The 16,102-nt window shown below is 51.7% G+C and overlaps 6 protein-coding genes across 6 annotated transcripts; 3 read left to right on the top strand and 3 right to left on the bottom strand.

The window, feature by feature from the left end:
• Nucleotides 1-1,119: 1,119 nt before the first annotated feature.
• Nucleotides 1,120-3,058, top strand: GMORB2_1192 (WD domain-containing protein; the record flags this gene model as incomplete). Its single annotated transcript, XM_035463174.1, has 4 exons — nt 1,120-1,513; nt 1,692-1,984; nt 2,135-2,479; nt 2,522-3,058. 4 exons carry the CDS (start codon nt 1,120-1,122, stop codon nt 3,056-3,058), a joined length of 1,569 nt encoding a protein of 522 aa, XP_035324598.1.
• A 495-nt stretch (nt 3,059-3,553) lies between these two features.
• GMORB2_1193 (syntaxin 8) lies at nt 3,554-4,455 on the bottom strand (the record flags this gene model as incomplete). The annotated part of the gene is made up of 2 exons (XM_035463175.1): nt 3,554-4,175; nt 4,259-4,455. 2 exons carry the CDS (start codon nt 4,453-4,455, stop codon nt 3,554-3,556), a joined length of 819 nt encoding a protein of 272 aa, XP_035324599.1.
• An 850-nt stretch (nt 4,456-5,305) lies between these two features.
• On the bottom strand, nt 5,306-6,190 carry GMORB2_1194 (uncharacterized protein; the record flags this gene model as incomplete). Its single annotated transcript, XM_035463176.1, has 1 exon — nt 5,306-6,190. One exon carries the CDS (start codon nt 6,188-6,190, stop codon nt 5,306-5,308), a length of 885 nt encoding a protein of 294 aa, XP_035324600.1.
• A 2,897-nt stretch (nt 6,191-9,087) lies between these two features.
• Nucleotides 9,088-11,478, top strand: GMORB2_1195 (3-phosphoinositide dependent protein kinase-1; the record flags this gene model as incomplete). Its single annotated transcript, XM_035463177.1, has 2 exons — nt 9,088-11,052; nt 11,113-11,478. The coding sequence occupies 2 exons, from the start codon at nt 9,088-9,090 to the stop codon at nt 11,476-11,478; spliced, it is 2,331 nt and encodes a 776-aa protein (XP_035324601.1).
• A 695-nt stretch (nt 11,479-12,173) lies between these two features.
• Nucleotides 12,174-13,881, top strand: GMORB2_1196 (SWI/SNF-related matrix-associated actin-dependent regulator of chromatin subfamily D; the record flags this gene model as incomplete). The annotated part of the gene is made up of 3 exons (XM_035463178.1): nt 12,174-12,261; nt 12,362-13,287; nt 13,369-13,881. 3 exons carry the CDS (start codon nt 12,174-12,176, stop codon nt 13,879-13,881), a joined length of 1,527 nt encoding a protein of 508 aa, XP_035324602.1.
• Nucleotides 13,882-14,335: 454 nt separating this feature from the next.
• GMORB2_1197 (uncharacterized protein) lies at nt 14,336-15,659 on the bottom strand (the record flags this gene model as incomplete). The annotated part of the gene is made up of 4 exons (XM_035463179.1): nt 14,336-14,800; nt 14,876-15,357; nt 15,428-15,485; nt 15,552-15,659. 4 exons carry the CDS (start codon nt 15,657-15,659, stop codon nt 14,336-14,338), a joined length of 1,113 nt encoding a protein of 370 aa, XP_035324603.1.
• Between the last annotated feature and the right edge of the window lie 443 nt (nt 15,660-16,102).

Raw genomic sequence — 16,102 nt, forward strand, 5'->3', positions numbered from 1 at the left:
AATTTGTCGTTCTTTTATTTTTATGTTATAGGTTTCCTATCCTTGTGATGCATGTGATCCGACATGTCACTCTTTTCCTGAGGCAAGTCTGGAACCCCCCCTTTCAGGTAGGCGCCAGCTTGAAGTCTCTTGCCCTGGACACTTGATCTCGAACCGGAGGCATCAACATAACCCGTACCATTTGCACCTTACTTCAATTTTTATCTCCTGCTCAAAGTCTTTCTCCACACCCTCTCAATCCTAGAACCTAAGTTTTCTCACCCCAGACTGTTCAATATTCATATAACCCAGGCCCCCCACCCAAAGTACGCCAGTGTTTCCATCGACGGTACCGTGAGATCTACTCTACAACTTGATCTCCCGCGATACGCAACTTGTCTCGCAACTATTATTCAATCTCATTGCCCATGACTGCCGCCTTGGGCCCCCTGTTCCATCTCCCTGTTCCGCTATGCACAGTATTTGGACAACCTGTGGAAAATTACGTGGCTACCGCGATCGGTGTTCGAGTCGGAACAAGAATGGTGACGACTCAACAAATAGGTCCGGTGACTCTGGATACAGCTCTCTAGGGGAATCCCCTACTGTCCGAGATTATAAATCCCTCGGGATTTTTCCTCCTCTGGACGGCCCTGCCTTTTCAGACAATTCTGATGGAGAATCTAGCCAAGGCAACTCGAGCTATTGTACGAGCGAAGTCACCTCACATACCAAGAGGATTAGATGTGTCTCCACGCCATATCCCCGAGTACCGAAATCGAATCGGTATAAGTCGCCATCTCGCTTCTCTGTCGACAATAATACTGCGATAGCCCGCAGTCCTAGTGGTCATCCAGTCACCCCAAAAGGCTGTTACCCTGATCGATTCGTGCCTCTCCGAGACCATGAAACATCGTCGGCCGAGAGGTTCAGAACAAGAAGGGAGGTGTATACATTGTCGTCACTGGAGAAGCTTCTTCGGTGCGATAACGCCTCGGCTGATCCATTTTCAAGGCCAACAAGAAGACCATTCTTCGCTCAAATTCCTGATGCTGAGACCCCCTAGATTGGGTCCAGGAATAACAACCCACAAATTCATGGCAAGTTGTTCGCTCAATAGCGTTGCAGAATCCGCCTAACATGTCCAAAATAGTCACAGCATCTGGTGCAACCTCCCGAGCCCGAGCTCGCGACAGGCAAGTCAGCCGTGGAACTGTGTGGACTGTGGGCGGTCTTGTTACAGGACAAGAAGTTTTGGACGACGGCCAAGGCCATCCTATCCAGAGGGGTACCCATTCTCAGATCTTTACTTCATCATTCTTTAACGCCGGCGCCGACTCGCAGAATGAAATTAGCAATTACCATGGTCGTGTCGCCTCGGCTCTCGAAATGGACTGTGTCCGCAAGATTCTTGAATTCAGACGCCGGACATCAATCTCCCGAAGCGACGAGATTTATCAGTTCAGCCACCATCAAAGTCCCTCCAAGACCACCTGGGACGGTTCAAAATGGGTGAACGATACAGCAAAGAAAGGTATCTATAGCATACTTGCTGGCCTCCGTGCACTAAACCTGTTCGGTAATTAAAAATAGGGCTAATTCATGTAGTATCTGGGGGGAAGAATCCGTCGAAAGAAAGGCAACTGCCTGATACTCCTTTTCGGTATGTCAGGAATTCTTAGTGAGTACATGTAGCTAATGTGATGGCAGAGTTTTGGATGCTCCCAACCTCAGAGATGATTTCTATTGTTCCATACTTGCGTATTCACCAACGAGCCGAACCCTCGCCATAGCTTTGGGTGGAAGCCTGTACACCTGGTCCGAGAGTCTTGGCGCCTATCCGATGTACAGAGTCTCTGAGCACCGTAATTGGATCACATCTGTGGCCTTCTCATCTGTCGAAGGTGGCAGGAGTATTCTTGCCGCTGGAATGATCAATGGGTTACTTATTCTCCAGTCAACATACGACGCCATACCTCGTTTTGAGATTCAATTCCCCCATGGTGTGTCTTGCTTGAGTTGGCGACCTCACTGCACCTCGCGCCCGTCGAGGAACCCAGTGAATCCTGGAGTGTCCGTGCAAACAGAAGACCTCATAGTAGGCAATGAGATAGGAACCATGTATTATTATGTTGTCGAATGGCCCTCTGCGTAGGAGGTGAAAAGGGACACCTGGTCGGGAACACTCGTACTGGTTGCTAAGATCTCGATTCATGAGCAACAGATATGTGGTATTGCATGGTCTCAGGATGGAGAGCTCTTTGCCTCAGGGGCAAACGATGACCTCTGCTGCCTTTTCGACATAAGCGACGTCCTTGACATCAGTCCACCCCTTGAATCCTCTCCTCACCCAAGCCGCTGGGATGAGGGGCCTTTTACGCCAGTTGCGCAGGACACCGATGCCGAGCCGAACCGTTGGTCAAACAACGGTAGAAGACTCAGGGCTTCCATGAATCGGACATCTGATACTGATGCGACAGAGATACGTACGGGGAATGTAGTGTTCCGCACGCTCGGTCCTGGAAGCGAGAGGCATTGCTAGGTGCATGGGGCTGCGGTCAAAGCCATAGCATTTTGCCCATGGAGGCCAGGCCTCATTGCCACGGGAGGAGGTTCTAGCGACAGATGCATCCATTTTTTCCACACAAGATCTGGCTCGGCACTGGCAACCATAGCCGTGTCAGCACAAGTGACATCGCTGATCTGGTCGACAACACGACGGGAAATTGCAGCCACATTGGGCTACTCCCAACCAGACCACCCATACCGTATTGCCGTCTTCAGGTGGCCTGAATGCACACAGGTTGCTGCTATTCCGTGGGGCATTGGCCTGCGCGCGCTACATGCCATTCCCTATCCAACGTTTCCTCAGCCCGGAAATAGGAGGAACGAAAGAGAAAGCAGCAAAGATCACCTACAGGGCTGCCTAGTAGTGGCAGCAAGTGACAGCTCGGTCAAATTCCATGAGATTTGGCCAAATGAGAGCAGGATAGCAATCGGTGGACCGGGGACATTAGCGGGGAGTGACATCCTGGAGAGCATCGAGGGCATCGACAAGGAGGGAGAAATCATTCGTTGACAGTGAGCGTGCAATCATGTGTCGTTGGCAGTTAGCCAGAGGGGGGGGCTTCAACACAGCCAGTTGCATGTAGATTGATAACGCACAATACAAGCAGGATGAGGTCGACCATTCGTCATATTCTAGAGCAGACAGGCTTGGGAAGCAAAGAAGAGACCTCGGCGAATAGTCTGGTAACAGAGTAGACGTTGCGGATAAGCCGGGGAACAAGATCGAAGTCACCAATTGTACTCACGATTAAATTTAGTCAATAGCATTAGCAAAATAACAAAATCGATAGGGAAAAAAATGGTGTGTAAGGATGCGTGTTATTACGAACTCCAGTACAGCAATAACGCCAAACCAATGCACAAAGCGCTTCGCACTCGAAAGCCCGAGAAAAGGAAGAACGAAAAGCGAGGAGAGAAAAAACAAGGAACCAAAAAGGCGTTCAAGGTATAGACAAAGAGCAGTTTAGAAAGGGGATCAGAATAGGGTATTGAACGGCCGTGGGGTTTACTTGAGGATGGCGATGAGCAGGACGAGGATAATGATGAGAACAACGATGGCAGTGATTTGTTTGTTGTCATTTGCACTCCTGGCAACCTTGCCGAGGGCCCTGCCAGCACGGTCGATGCGATTCTGGTGTCGGTCTGTGGCGCTCTCAACCTCGTCGAGCATAGCGATGTGGTCCTCCAGCTCATTCCCAATCTGCATGCTAAGCTCGCGCTGGCGGCCAATAGACTCACCCAGGCGGTCGAGCTGCTCGTCCTGATCGTCGAGAATCTGCGAGTGGTATTGGTGTAACTGCTGGTTGTCCATGGTGCCGGCGGCGTCCTGGTAGCCCATACTGTCACTGGCCGGGTTGTCGCGGTAGGCGCCGAACAGATCCTGCGATGGGGATGAGGGCGCGTCACTGAAGCGGACAGACTTGCTACCTCCATCACCAACACTGTTCTTCTTCGTCTTTGGTACTTCTGATGATGCTGCGTGGGTAAAGATGGATGCTAGCGAGTCCGAATTGGGGGCTGCTACTGTCGCCATGACGGACCGGTCGGTGAAGCCGTGGAACTGAGACGTCAGATGGTCAAATTGCTTCCGAAGAGAAGGGATGGAGTCGGCAATATCAGAGGCAGCTCTTTTTTAATCCAGAAAGTTAGTATACAGTATACTGCACGAAGAGAGGGGGGGGAGGAAGTCTGGTGGTGTAATCAAACGTACGCGGCGTCCCCTTCCCGCTCCAGCCGAGTCATTTCCTCTTCAAGGGATTCCAGGCCATCGCGAAACTGGTCGAGAGATCGCAAGATGTGTGCGTCTTGCGGCCCGTCTTCGACCGCAAGCTTCTGCACACGCTGACGCTCAAGGAGCGACAGCTTGATGTGGTCGGCTAGCAGGTACAGTTGGTTTGGATTCGCCATGGCCGCTGGTGCTGGTGATGGTTACTAGCCGTCGTTGTCGGTGCCGTCTTCTTTCCTTCTGGTGCCTACTCTATTTCTCACCGCTGAGGGTCGAAAATAAATAAGTTGTGTGATAGTACTTGTCGTCGTCAATGTTGTTGTTGGGTCCGGGATTCGTGCTTGTGCTTGCTGCTTTTCGTGAGACTGGCCAATCCTCGGATCTGGTTCGTGCACGCCACATATCACGAGGCACCAATGATAGCTGTACTCGTATGTATTATTACTACTAGTGCTCGTAGTAGTAGTTAGTAGTAGTACACAGGTTGGTTGATGCCAACGAAACGGCACTCTAAAGCTTGCTTTTATTTCTTTATTTTCAATCGTATCCGTTTTACCCTTGTAACAACATCGATTCTACAACAGTGCCTTCAACAGACCTGTATTTTCATTTTCTTTCAATCAAGTTGCACTCCCCTCGCCATGTGGCGATCCCTCGGGCTACCTGGGCGCACCGGCGTCGCAAAGAACTTTCGCAACCTGGCATCAACCCTCCAAGGGCCCCTTTTTTATACAAAACTTTGGTTGATGAGTACTCATAAAATACCTCAGACATTTAGAAGCTGCATGCGGAATGCCCCTCGATTTCCAACATAGTGTATTGGTGGTATAGTACACATTTTTATATCTTAAATAAACCTAACTCCTGTTCCGTATCAGTCCTAGTAAACACTAAACTCCAAGGCAATAATATCAGCCCATATCGTCCCACTATGCGCGTCGTCAGCGCAGCGTTGGCGTCTTGAATTGGGAGCCTTGTAGAAGCCCGTAGCCTCTTGTCAATTCCGCATATATGAAAGTGTGTATCAATAGTTCAGCCCATGTGCATTTCGGAATCACCATGCGCCGTCGTAAAGCAAGGCGAGTCGGCCTTGGTCAGAATATCTGCGCCGTCAAAAATGGGCGGAGATGATTGGAGGTTGCGGATCGCGCCCTCAATGTTGGTGCTGACCAGTCGTCCTTGGTGCAAGTTTTCCGAGAACAGGTAGAACCCCTCTGATGATTCGACAAGGTAGGATTGAAGGCCCTTGCTCTCCAACCGGATGCAGGCATCAGTAACCGGGAAATGGTTCTCAATGTAGCGAGCCCAGCCTCGGGCGGCTGCCTGGACATGCTCATCGTCGCTCATTTTTTTCCATCCAATGCCAAGGTGAAGAGAAACGTTGTCGAAAACTGGCTCAGTTGTTGTGGGGGATGGCTCTCCCATGCCAGAGGTAGTTGGAGATGCGATTGTCATGGTTAGGCCACCGGCTTTGGCGTCATTCTGAAGGTCTCTTCGACGTAGTTTGGAGTTCCTTTGAGGGAGCATAGCTTCCTCCTGCTTCCGACGGGTCTCCTTATCGACGGCTTTTTTCTCTTCCAGCCAGGTGCCGGACTGGTTGGTGGCATCGGCGATGTAGCCTTTGTTGGCCGTGATTAGGACCATGCCGGGTCCGTAGACCCACTCGTCTTCAGGCTCCTCTGCTTTCGGGAGCGGCACGTCAGGTTCAAGGTTACTAGCTGCCTCATCGCGAGAACGTTTCTTGCCGAGGCGAACAGGAGTCTGGAGCGACATTAATGCTGATGTCGGGTGTCCCTTGGGCTGTGGATAAAAGGGTTGATGCGTGAAAGGTGCGGCGAATGGTGACTGGTGGACCGGTTGAGGTGACATTGCCATGACCGGAGAGGCGCTTGGGAAGTCGTTGGAGAATGGAGACATAGTGATGGCGAAGGCGTGGATAGCTGAGGATAACGGTGTGATGTTGCGAGACTGATGTTGCGAGACTGTGAGGCAAACTGCACAATGTCAAGGGTTAGTAGTCAATTTTGCACAAACCACGGGTCGGCTATAAGCCCTGGTCTGTTTCCGATAGTATGCGAGACGGAAGTTAGAGCGAGGCACGAGAGGGCCAAAGGGGATCGTAGAAGAGCGAAGCGCCTAGTTAGGTAGGTGTAAGATGCGTTGGCGAGTCCGTCCTGTTGCTGAGTGTGGCAGCAGGGTGATGGTTATGGCGATGTGGGAATGGGAGTGATGAGAGGCGAAGAGCTATTAGTAAGTAAGAAAAGGGTATTGAAGATGGAAAAGGAAGAAGTGATCGGGGTGGGAGACGGGCGGTGCACGAGGACAATTGGAAAGGTGAGTGGGTGAGAAGTGAAAGAGAGAGTCGAAGGAACGGAGACGCGGACAAAGCACAAGTACACGTACAAAGAGACTGGAACTGGTCCTGCGGCTGGCTGATCGTATCTTTTGTCACTCAAGTTTGTCGGTTGCTCCTTCCACTGTCAACCCGGGGTAAAAGAGACTTTGGCACTGTGAACGATCGGTAGGGAATATCTCAGCTGGACGGCCTGGGAACTTTTCTATGTTAGCACAACAGCCCTCAAGCAACTCACGTAGCTATCGCAAATGGTGTATACCTGGGTAGCAGGGTTTCCCCGATATACAGTGTGATCAGCCACCAAAAAATTAGTGGTTGCATGTCACAAAGCCGTTGGTCCTATCAGCGTTGACGACCATCGACCGGTGGGAAAGCAGGGGTCCCACTACTTGCCTTTTCCGGGCCGTGCACGTGCTCCACTAGAATGCCTGTTCTAGCGTTGCTCCGTACCAGTAATCGCGTAGCACCAGCAGGGTCACGTGTAGAATACACTAGCCAAGTACGGCCAAGTGCATGCTTACCTCATCACTACAGCGAAAAGGAGAGGGGAAAAAAAGACGCGTACCTGTTTCCTTGGCGACGTCAGGCGTGGGCGGCCCTGGCTGCGCGGGAGCCAGTAAGACATCCATTGGGTAGGCACGGAATAATGAATATTCCAAACGCCGAACAGCAATCATGCTTTGTCCATGCGTACTTGCACCACCACCTATACTGGTCGTAGTAGACTGTACTCCGTATTAGTACAGGGGCGATTACGTTTTATTAAGTGAAACCTTGACCTGTATGACTGGTAGCATCAACGCGCACCCCTCCTCGGTGTTATTTTGCGGAACTAGTATTAGCTATATACAGGGACCTGAGAAACATGCAAGAGTGCTGCCAATCGACATGATCATTGCGGCGGAGCTTCGAGACTTCACTTCTTGCACCAGACGGCTCGGCAGCAGTCATCGAGCCCGACCTATGTACAATCATCCGTACTCTATGACTATACGCGCAATAGCCTTCTCTCTCCCTCGTCCATATGACGCTGTATCTACGAAATATTCCAATGATGCTACCATCTGTTGTTCGGGTGGCGAAGCCACATGACGTTGATCTATCTTCACGAACCCATATTATAGCCATGTTTATACTACTAATAATAGTCATTTCTAATTCTATCATCACAAGCTCCTACAACTCATCAATCTCGACTTGCTCAAGAGATGCCAACGTAAGAGCTGGTGGCAAGCGGCAACAATGTTACGGCATATTATGCCCATCTAACTCACGAACGAGTGCACTGGGTCTTACTGACAGTGTCTGAGATGGAAGGCTCCTGGGCAGGTATTGATTTGGAGGATCAATGGCCAAACCACCAGTTTGCCTCAGAAGAAGCAATCCACCAGCATGGCCTGTTGCAGACTGAAGGGCAAGATTACATAATGTAGGCCATGCAATAATAGTATTGCTACTCGAACTGTTATACTAGCGAGAAGACACGCCGCCCTCGTTGATCTCTAAGAGATCACCAGACGTTCTGTGCTAAGATTGTGGTGTATTGTTCGTCTCTGTGGTTATAGATCAGGGCACCTCGGAAGCAAAGGAGCTGCTTGCATATGCGCATAAGTAACAATGCGCGGAGAGAACACGCGAGCCTGTAGTGTGTTGAGGCTATTATTAGTATGAAGTGGGCAGTGGCAGCAAGGAGGGAACGAGTGATAGTATTAATCGTCGTATCGCGCAAATCCCACACAAGGGGGTGACGTGGATGGGAACCGGGCCCTTGCTTCGAGTGGATAGAGCGAAGGAGACCAAAAAAGAGTGGGAGACAGCACAGAGTGAGAAAGAAAGAGAGGCACAGCACCTCCACTGTTTACGTAGCAGTCCATACGTCGTCGTATGCACGTATGGACTTTGTAAGGTCGCCTTCTGATAGGCATAGTGGCGCTTGATAGGCTCTATGCTGGAGATTTGCAGAGGCTTGCTTACAGCACGCTGCACCACTATATATATTTTTTCACTGCTACAATGGAACTTACCTATGGCCGGTATGTTATTAGCTAGTACAGCTACAGGTAGCGTGCTGTGGTTAGGTGGCCCGCTCTGATGTAGGCTGTAGGTGACACGGCCGCCGTACCTCTAGGTTCCGTCGTGCCTATGTCTGGGTACTAGTCGACTGGGTGCTTCGTATCCCCAACCTGCCAATTTCATAGCCATTGTCCCTCATTATTCAAGCAAAGGCCTTTAGAGTTACGGCGAATTTGCCAACTGCGAAAGCGGCTACTTTCCAGCACCTTGGCTCCATGGGTGGATGATGGTTCCTCGCGGTGTGGAATTCTCAGATCCAAGGCACCCCATGTGACCGGCTCCTTTATCCTCCCGTCTCCCGCCAACTCCTCACTCCTAGCACTCGCCCACGCTCAGCTGCCTGCTCGCTTGGAGCTGCACGAGCCCCCTCTCCTCCAGTCTCATCATGAACGGGGATCTCAGTCTCTCCCAGGCTCTCGGAGGCTTGCGCATAGCTAACCCCGACGATGCCACTCAGCAAGCCCTGGCATCCCCGACTTTCGATACGAACCAACAGCCCACGACCGCGTCAGCAACCACCGAGGTCCTCCCATATACACAACCGTCAACCGACGACAACTCACCTTCCGCTCCCACCACCCAGCCTCCTACACAGCAAGTCTCACAACATCATCCGTCTGGATATTCGACACAAGCACAGCTTGATGATACCGAATCCCATACCACTTCGCGGGTAGAGCCACACTACCCATCACGCCATCCTAGCCAGAGGGAGTCCCCTCTCGGGTACAGTTCATCACGAGGTGGAGTCTACTCGGGAAATGGCCCTCTTCCCATAAGACGAAGCTCCAAGGGAATGGCTGGGGGCCACAAACCAGCCGCCCAAGGGCCTCACGCCCCGTTTTCAGGGGATGCGCCCGTTCCGACTACGAGCGCAGAGTGGCAGGAGCGTGGCGCTGCCGTCGGCGTCCGAAGAGAAGTCGATGCCAATGGTCGCACCATTGTACGGCAGGTTAAAAAGGGCGTCCGCGACTTCTCGTTCAGCCGTGTGCTGGGTGAGGGGTCTTACAGTTCTGTTTATCTGGCGACTGATCGGCAGACGCTAAAGGAATACGCCGTCAAAGTCCTAGAAAAGAGGCACATCATCAAGGAGAAGAAGATTAAATATGTCAATATCGAGAAGAACACCCTGAATCGGCTCACGGAGCATCCTGGGATTGTCCGACTCTACTACACCTTCCAGGACGAAACTTCACTCTACTACGTACTCGACTTGTGCAGCGGCGGCGAGCTGCTCGGCGTGCTCAAGAAGACGGGAAGCTTTGATCTTGATTGTACCAGGTTTTACAGTGCTCAAATTTTGGATTCAGTCGAGTATATGCACTCTCGTGGCGTCATACATCGAGATTTGAAGCCTGAGAATGTGCTTCTCGATGATCAGATGCATGTCAAGATCACCGATTTCGGGACGGCGAAGCTCTTGACAGACCCACGAGAAGCCAGAAATCCGGACTCCAAAGGAATTCCTGACACAGGTCGCGAGGAGGCCGGAAACGATGGCCGTGCTGCGTCATTCGTCGGCACCGCAGAGTATGTGAGTCCTGAGCTTCTCACGAATAAGAACGCCTGCAAGGCTAGTGATCTGTGGGCGTTTGGTTGCATCGTCTACCAGCTCCTCGCTGGCCGGCCGCCATTCAAGGCCGGCAGCGAGTACCTCACTTTCCAGAAGATCGTCAACCTGGAATACGACTTCCCTCCCGGCTTTCCGCCCGCTGCCCGCGATCTGATCGAGCGGTTGTTGGTTCTCGATCCTGCAAGGCGCCTTACTATCGAGCACATCAAGAATCATGAATTCTTCGATGGCCAGACCTTTGGAAAATCTCTTTGGCGTACAAAGGCTCCCCGGCTCCGCCCCTACATCCCCTCTGCCTCTGAGCCCGCAGTCATTCAGCTCAATGGGGCCTCCCTCAACGGCAGTCAATCGACCTCGCATCCGCACCCAACCGGTCTGCCACAAGTGAATCCTTCATCCAGCAGCACTCGCCCGTCGCGCATTATCACCGAGCTGCCCCCTCCCACTCAACTCGATATCGAATGGTCACCTGTCCTGACAAAGCCTAACGAAAGGATATTGCGACTGGGTGACCTCATGGTGATTTCATCGCCGTTGCCGAGTGGCTCAAATGGCAAGGGAGAAGATGGCCATAAGAAGCTATCGCGTTTTTTTGGCGGCAGTACGACCAAGAAGCGCCAGAGGCTGGTCATCATCTCCTCAGGTGGCCGTATCATTTTTGCCCCCGCAGGTGGTGAGGACAAACGCACCAAGCAAGAGCTGTCCTTGCTGTCACCCGACTGTTCATGGAAAACCCAACGCGACGCCAAAGGTCAACTGGTTTGGTGCGTTGATACGGTAAGATTATCCCCGCCATCCATAGCTGATAACTCTTGAAAAGCTGACACAGAATTCCAGGGCGGCCAACATTATACCTTCGAAGATACAAAGAACTCTAGCAGTGTCGACGAACAACGTGCATCCGCCGATGAATGGGTTGAATGCCTGGAACGTGCATGCGATTATGCAACCTCACAAAACATGAACCCTTCATACAATGGCGAGAATGGATTTGGGGACATGACATCAGCCATGTCGAGCCCCTCGAGCAGTACCTTGGGAGGACGTGGCAACGGCGGCCATGAAGTTTTCGGGGTGAGTGACCGGTACGGTCGGGGCCATATGGGCAAGAGCCAAGTGAGCCTCGATGACCCAAGTCCAGCCCCCAAAAGGAATCGCTTTAGCAAGAGACAGTCACGTAATGGTCTGGAATCGGCCTTTTGAAGTGGGCTAGAGGATTATATTCCATTGTTGAGGCCTGTGGCTCACGTACCGTCGCTGAGTCAAACCTCGAACCCCCCATCATCACCTTGTGCATTTCGGGCATCTGGCTACTAGCCTTCTTCTGGGTGTTGTGCGATAACAGGCATCAATAGCAAGGCGCACCATTTGGGGGTTTCTATTCTTTCCAAAGCGGCACTTTTGCTTTCCACCCCCCCTTGGGGATCTTTATTAATATGCATCTTTGTTCTTTCCCCGCTCGGTTCATCACCTTTCCCCGTTGATACATGCTAAAATCACTGAGGCCAGAAGGCCAACTTCTTTTGCGAGACGGCTGTGGTAGTTCTCGACCTCCATATAGCAGCATCCTTTTCTTCTCATACACTAGAAATAATAAGAGAATGGAAATTGATATTTTGAAAAGGCGATATACATAAATAAAACCAAGGAATGTGTTTGTCTCAAAAATATAAGAATTAAAAGATAAAATGACTTCGGTCATTTGTTTAATCGGACTGAAGGGAGAAACATCGTGCTGGGTGGGTCACGTGATACAAACCGACGGGACTCTGCTCCGCCGCTACGACGCGACACGACCAATTGTCTCTCGACGCATCACACGCACTTACGACCAATTCCCAGTATCACCTTATTCACAAGGCCATTGAGTTCCAAACAAAAGCCAAACACGAGCCAATATGCAGCAGCAGTATCGCGCGTACGCGCAGCAGCAGGTGCCACAGCGGTCTCCGCATGCACAGAATCAGCGCAGGGGTGGCGGCGTCGGTAAGTAGCTCCTTTGCAGTCACCCTTTGAATAGACATTCGGCAAACATATGCTGCGTCGGTAAATGCAAAAGGCTCTAACAATACGTTGATGTGTATAGTTCCAATGATGTCTGCAGGACCTCACCCGCAAGTACCGCTCACGCAGGCACAGATTGCCCAGCAACAGCAAGCCCAAGCACAGGCTAGCGAGCTGGCCAAGCGTCGAAGCCGGAAGCCTACCGACAAGAATTTGCCAGATGGTGTTGAGGACTGCATCGTTGATCCTGAATCCGTAAAGCGATACAATGATTTGCGGGACATTGAGCGCCGAGTTGATGCGACGATGACGCGCAAGCGCCTGGACCTCACCGAGAGCGTCAACCGTGGCCCCAAAACATACAACAAAACGCTTCGTATCTGGATTAGCAACACAGTTGAAGATCAGGTGTGGCAAGGCAGTGGTCTCAATGTGGACGCCTTTGACTTCACTCCTAACACGGAGGCATCATACCGCGTCAAGATCGAAGGTCGTCTTCTTGACGATGATACCCATCAGGATGCGGCACCGAACGAGGGGGACGATACGACCATGGAGGACAGCAAGGATGCGGCCGACGGGCAACAGACAGTCAAGGGCACAGCCCAGGCGCCTCAGAAGAAGCCGCGCTTTTCGCACTTCTTCAAGGCCATCAACGTCGATGTCGACGCCTCGAAGTTCCGTAACGGCACCGAGCAAAATGTCGAGTGGAAGAAGCCTGAGATCAACCAGCGTACCCAAGGATCAGCGGGTCTGCCGGCTGCTGCCGACTTTGATGAGTTTACTTTCAAGCGCAGCGGTGACGAGAACATGAACATCACCATCAACCTGCATCGCCAAGAGACGCCGGAGCGCTTTAAGCTGAGTGTTCCTCTTGCCGAAATCGTGGATATGAAGGAGGCGACGCACCAGGAGGCCGTCATGGGACTCTGGGAGTACATTCGACTAGCTGGTCTGCAAGAAGATGAAGAGAAGCGCAATTTTCGTTGTGACGAGCTTCTTAAGCAGGTTTGTCTAATCCCTTCATTTATTTTCCTACTCTTTTCACATTGACGCATTTTTCCATTTATTGACACAACCTTGGGAAAGGTCGTGAGACGGGGCGAGATTGGACAAATCCCCGAGCTGTCACTCTACGTGAGGGAGAACCTCAGTCCTCTGGACCCTATCAGTCTGCCATACACGGTCCGTATGGACGAGGAATTCCACAAGGACCCCAAGCCCACCGTTTACGATGTTCAAGTCGCCGTCGGTGATCCTATGCAGGAGTCACTTCAGCCTCTTCTCAACAACCCTCAGTTTGCCATGATGCTTAAGGAGGTGACGGGCCTGGACGAGCAACTGGCAAGGATTGTGCAAGCTGTCGGGGTTTCAAAAGCCAAGCACTCATTCTTCACCTCACTAAGTGAGGATCCCGCAAACTTTGTGCGCAACTGGCTCAGCTCGCAGAAGCGCGACCTAGACATCATCATGGGCGAGTCAACCAGGGCAGGATATGACAATGTCGCAGGCGATGAGTGGCGTCGGGGCGGCGCTGGTAGTATATGGGACAGCCAGAGTGCGCGGGAGAGTGTCAATGTCTTTCTGTCTAAGCAACGATAAGGCACTAGGATTGTGCGAGAGCGGCGGGGAACGATAACTCAGTGTAGCATCGTTCCTCTGATAATTCAGCAGGCGGTTGACTATGGGTTTGCGAGAAGCTTTGTACTGGGTACGGAATAGGCTGGGCGTTGGGCAAGGATTGTAGTTATTTGTACGATACCATTGCGTAGAAAACGCTGATGCAAAATGTGCATGCACGCATATTCATTCGCAAAGAACAAGTCCATGGTAGGCAGAGGAAAATATATGCTAAAATTGATTCTTGTAGGTAGCCGCCACGACAAAATAACAGGTAACCAAACCTGGTGGACCAGCGTTTTCCACTTCCTACATTTCCTTTTTCTATTGGTCTTGAATCATGACAACGCTGGCCGTAATAACGAACTGCAATAAAAATGAAATGTGCTCCGCAATAAGTATTATCTCTCCTTGGAGCAGAGGGAGGGGTCCATGATTATCTCTGAGGCGGTACAGGCGCTGGAGGTAGGTTACGGATCTGCTTTATGAGAAACTCGCGCTCGTCCATGAACTGTTCGTCGTCTGTGCGGTCTTCGAGGAAGTGTGCGAGGAAATTGAGGAGCTTGTCGCGGTTCATGATGAGGATCTTTTGCACAGCAACGGACTTGTGGGGATTGGCGACAAAAACCTTGAAGACGTGGAACCCCTCGTATTGAACCATCTTCCTATCGTCTCGGAGGAGGTTCATGCATATCTTGAGGTGCTCCCCACGATCAACGTAGGCGATCATTACACTGTAGTTGGACCGGTCCAGAAGGATCTCTCCTAGGAGCTTAATAGACTGGCGCTTGGTGACATAGCTGTTGGACTGGACCAGAACATTGTTGTACTTGTCGAAGAAGAGATCAAAGTTTACTGAGAGGTACCTCGGCACCAGCTCTTTATGCCTCGTTAGCAGTTCCTGGACGCACATGTCAGTCACGGTTACTAAGTTCATGACCCGCCCTCGCAAAATTTATTATGGGCTATGACTCACTCGGAAGGTCGTGAAAGCATCGGCTGCCACCTCAAAGGAGCTCTTGTCCACCCAGTCGAAGAAACGCCAGAATACACCCCTGCCACTCTGCGGTCTGTCCCGGTCGATGGCGTTGAGTCCCTTGGAACTGGATCCCGGTGCGTCACCGTCGTCGTATAGAATAATGGCTGCTGCCGCCTCGTTCTTAAGCAGCTCTCGGAGAACGGAACCAGCGGGTGTTGCGCTCTCCTTGTGGTCGTAAGCTCGGCAAAGCTCTACCAAAACTTGAGGACGGTTGCAGACGACATATGATAGGGCGATGGGGTCGCTCTTGGGGGCGGCGGCGGCAGGTCGGAATCGGAATACGTACGAGAAGATGAACTGGGTGTCCTTGCGGGCTTCGAAGGGGAATCGATAAAGGTTGACAGCTAGGAGGTAGAGTAGGTCCTCGTCTATCAGCCCTGTGACTAGTTGGTAAATTTGCTCGGGCGAGCTATCAGCTTCTACATAGGAAAACAAGAGGTTAGCCTTGTCCTGTCAGATGAGTACGTCAATTCAAAAACAGAAGCCTACCTGGTGTGCCCTGCAGCAGAAACTTCATTTGACTGAGCACACGCGCAAGCTCCTCAGACTGCCATATGGTCAGTTAGCCAGCCAGCTATCGGGCAGTATCTCTGCCGTGTTGGCTTGTACGAACCTTGGCAGCCCCAGCGGGACCGTCGAGCTTCAGAATGTGATCGTGTGCCTGCTTTGGTAGGTCGGCAGTAGTCGTGCGAGACTTTACTCTGCCGAAAAGAAAAGACATTGTTGGCCCAGACAAGGCGCCGCCGCGCAAGGGGGCGGGATCGATGCGATATGATGAGCGGGCGGTGGACGGGAGAGGGGCTTGACGTATGTATGCAAGCAATCCCAAGGGCGGTCCGGAACGGAGGAGGAAAAGCAGCAAGCGAGCGAGCTACGGTCAAGATATTATTCTGCACATAAAATGGATTCGCCCACAGTCGGCGCAGGGATTCCGTGATGACGGAATATTGCTGTTAATCAGAAAAGGTTCGGTTTCAAGTTGCTCTGATGTTTTGGCGGCCTGTTTTGTAGTGGTTGTTATACACGGGGTGGCTAGGGTGTTTACGTGGGGCCGCTTCAGCTGCAACTATCAGCGACTCGTGCGTGGTCCGTGGGTGGGCGAGGCACCGGCGTCAGTTTGAAAGGGCTTGTGCCTTGAACCTCTTTCCGTGGCTTAGCGAAGTT

The sequence above is a fragment of the Geosmithia morbida genome (assembly GCF_012550715.1).
Source record: "Geosmithia morbida isolate 1262 chromosome Unknown scaffold_1, whole genome shotgun sequence".
NCBI lineage: Eukaryota > Fungi > Ascomycota > Sordariomycetes > Hypocreales > Bionectriaceae > Geosmithia > Geosmithia morbida.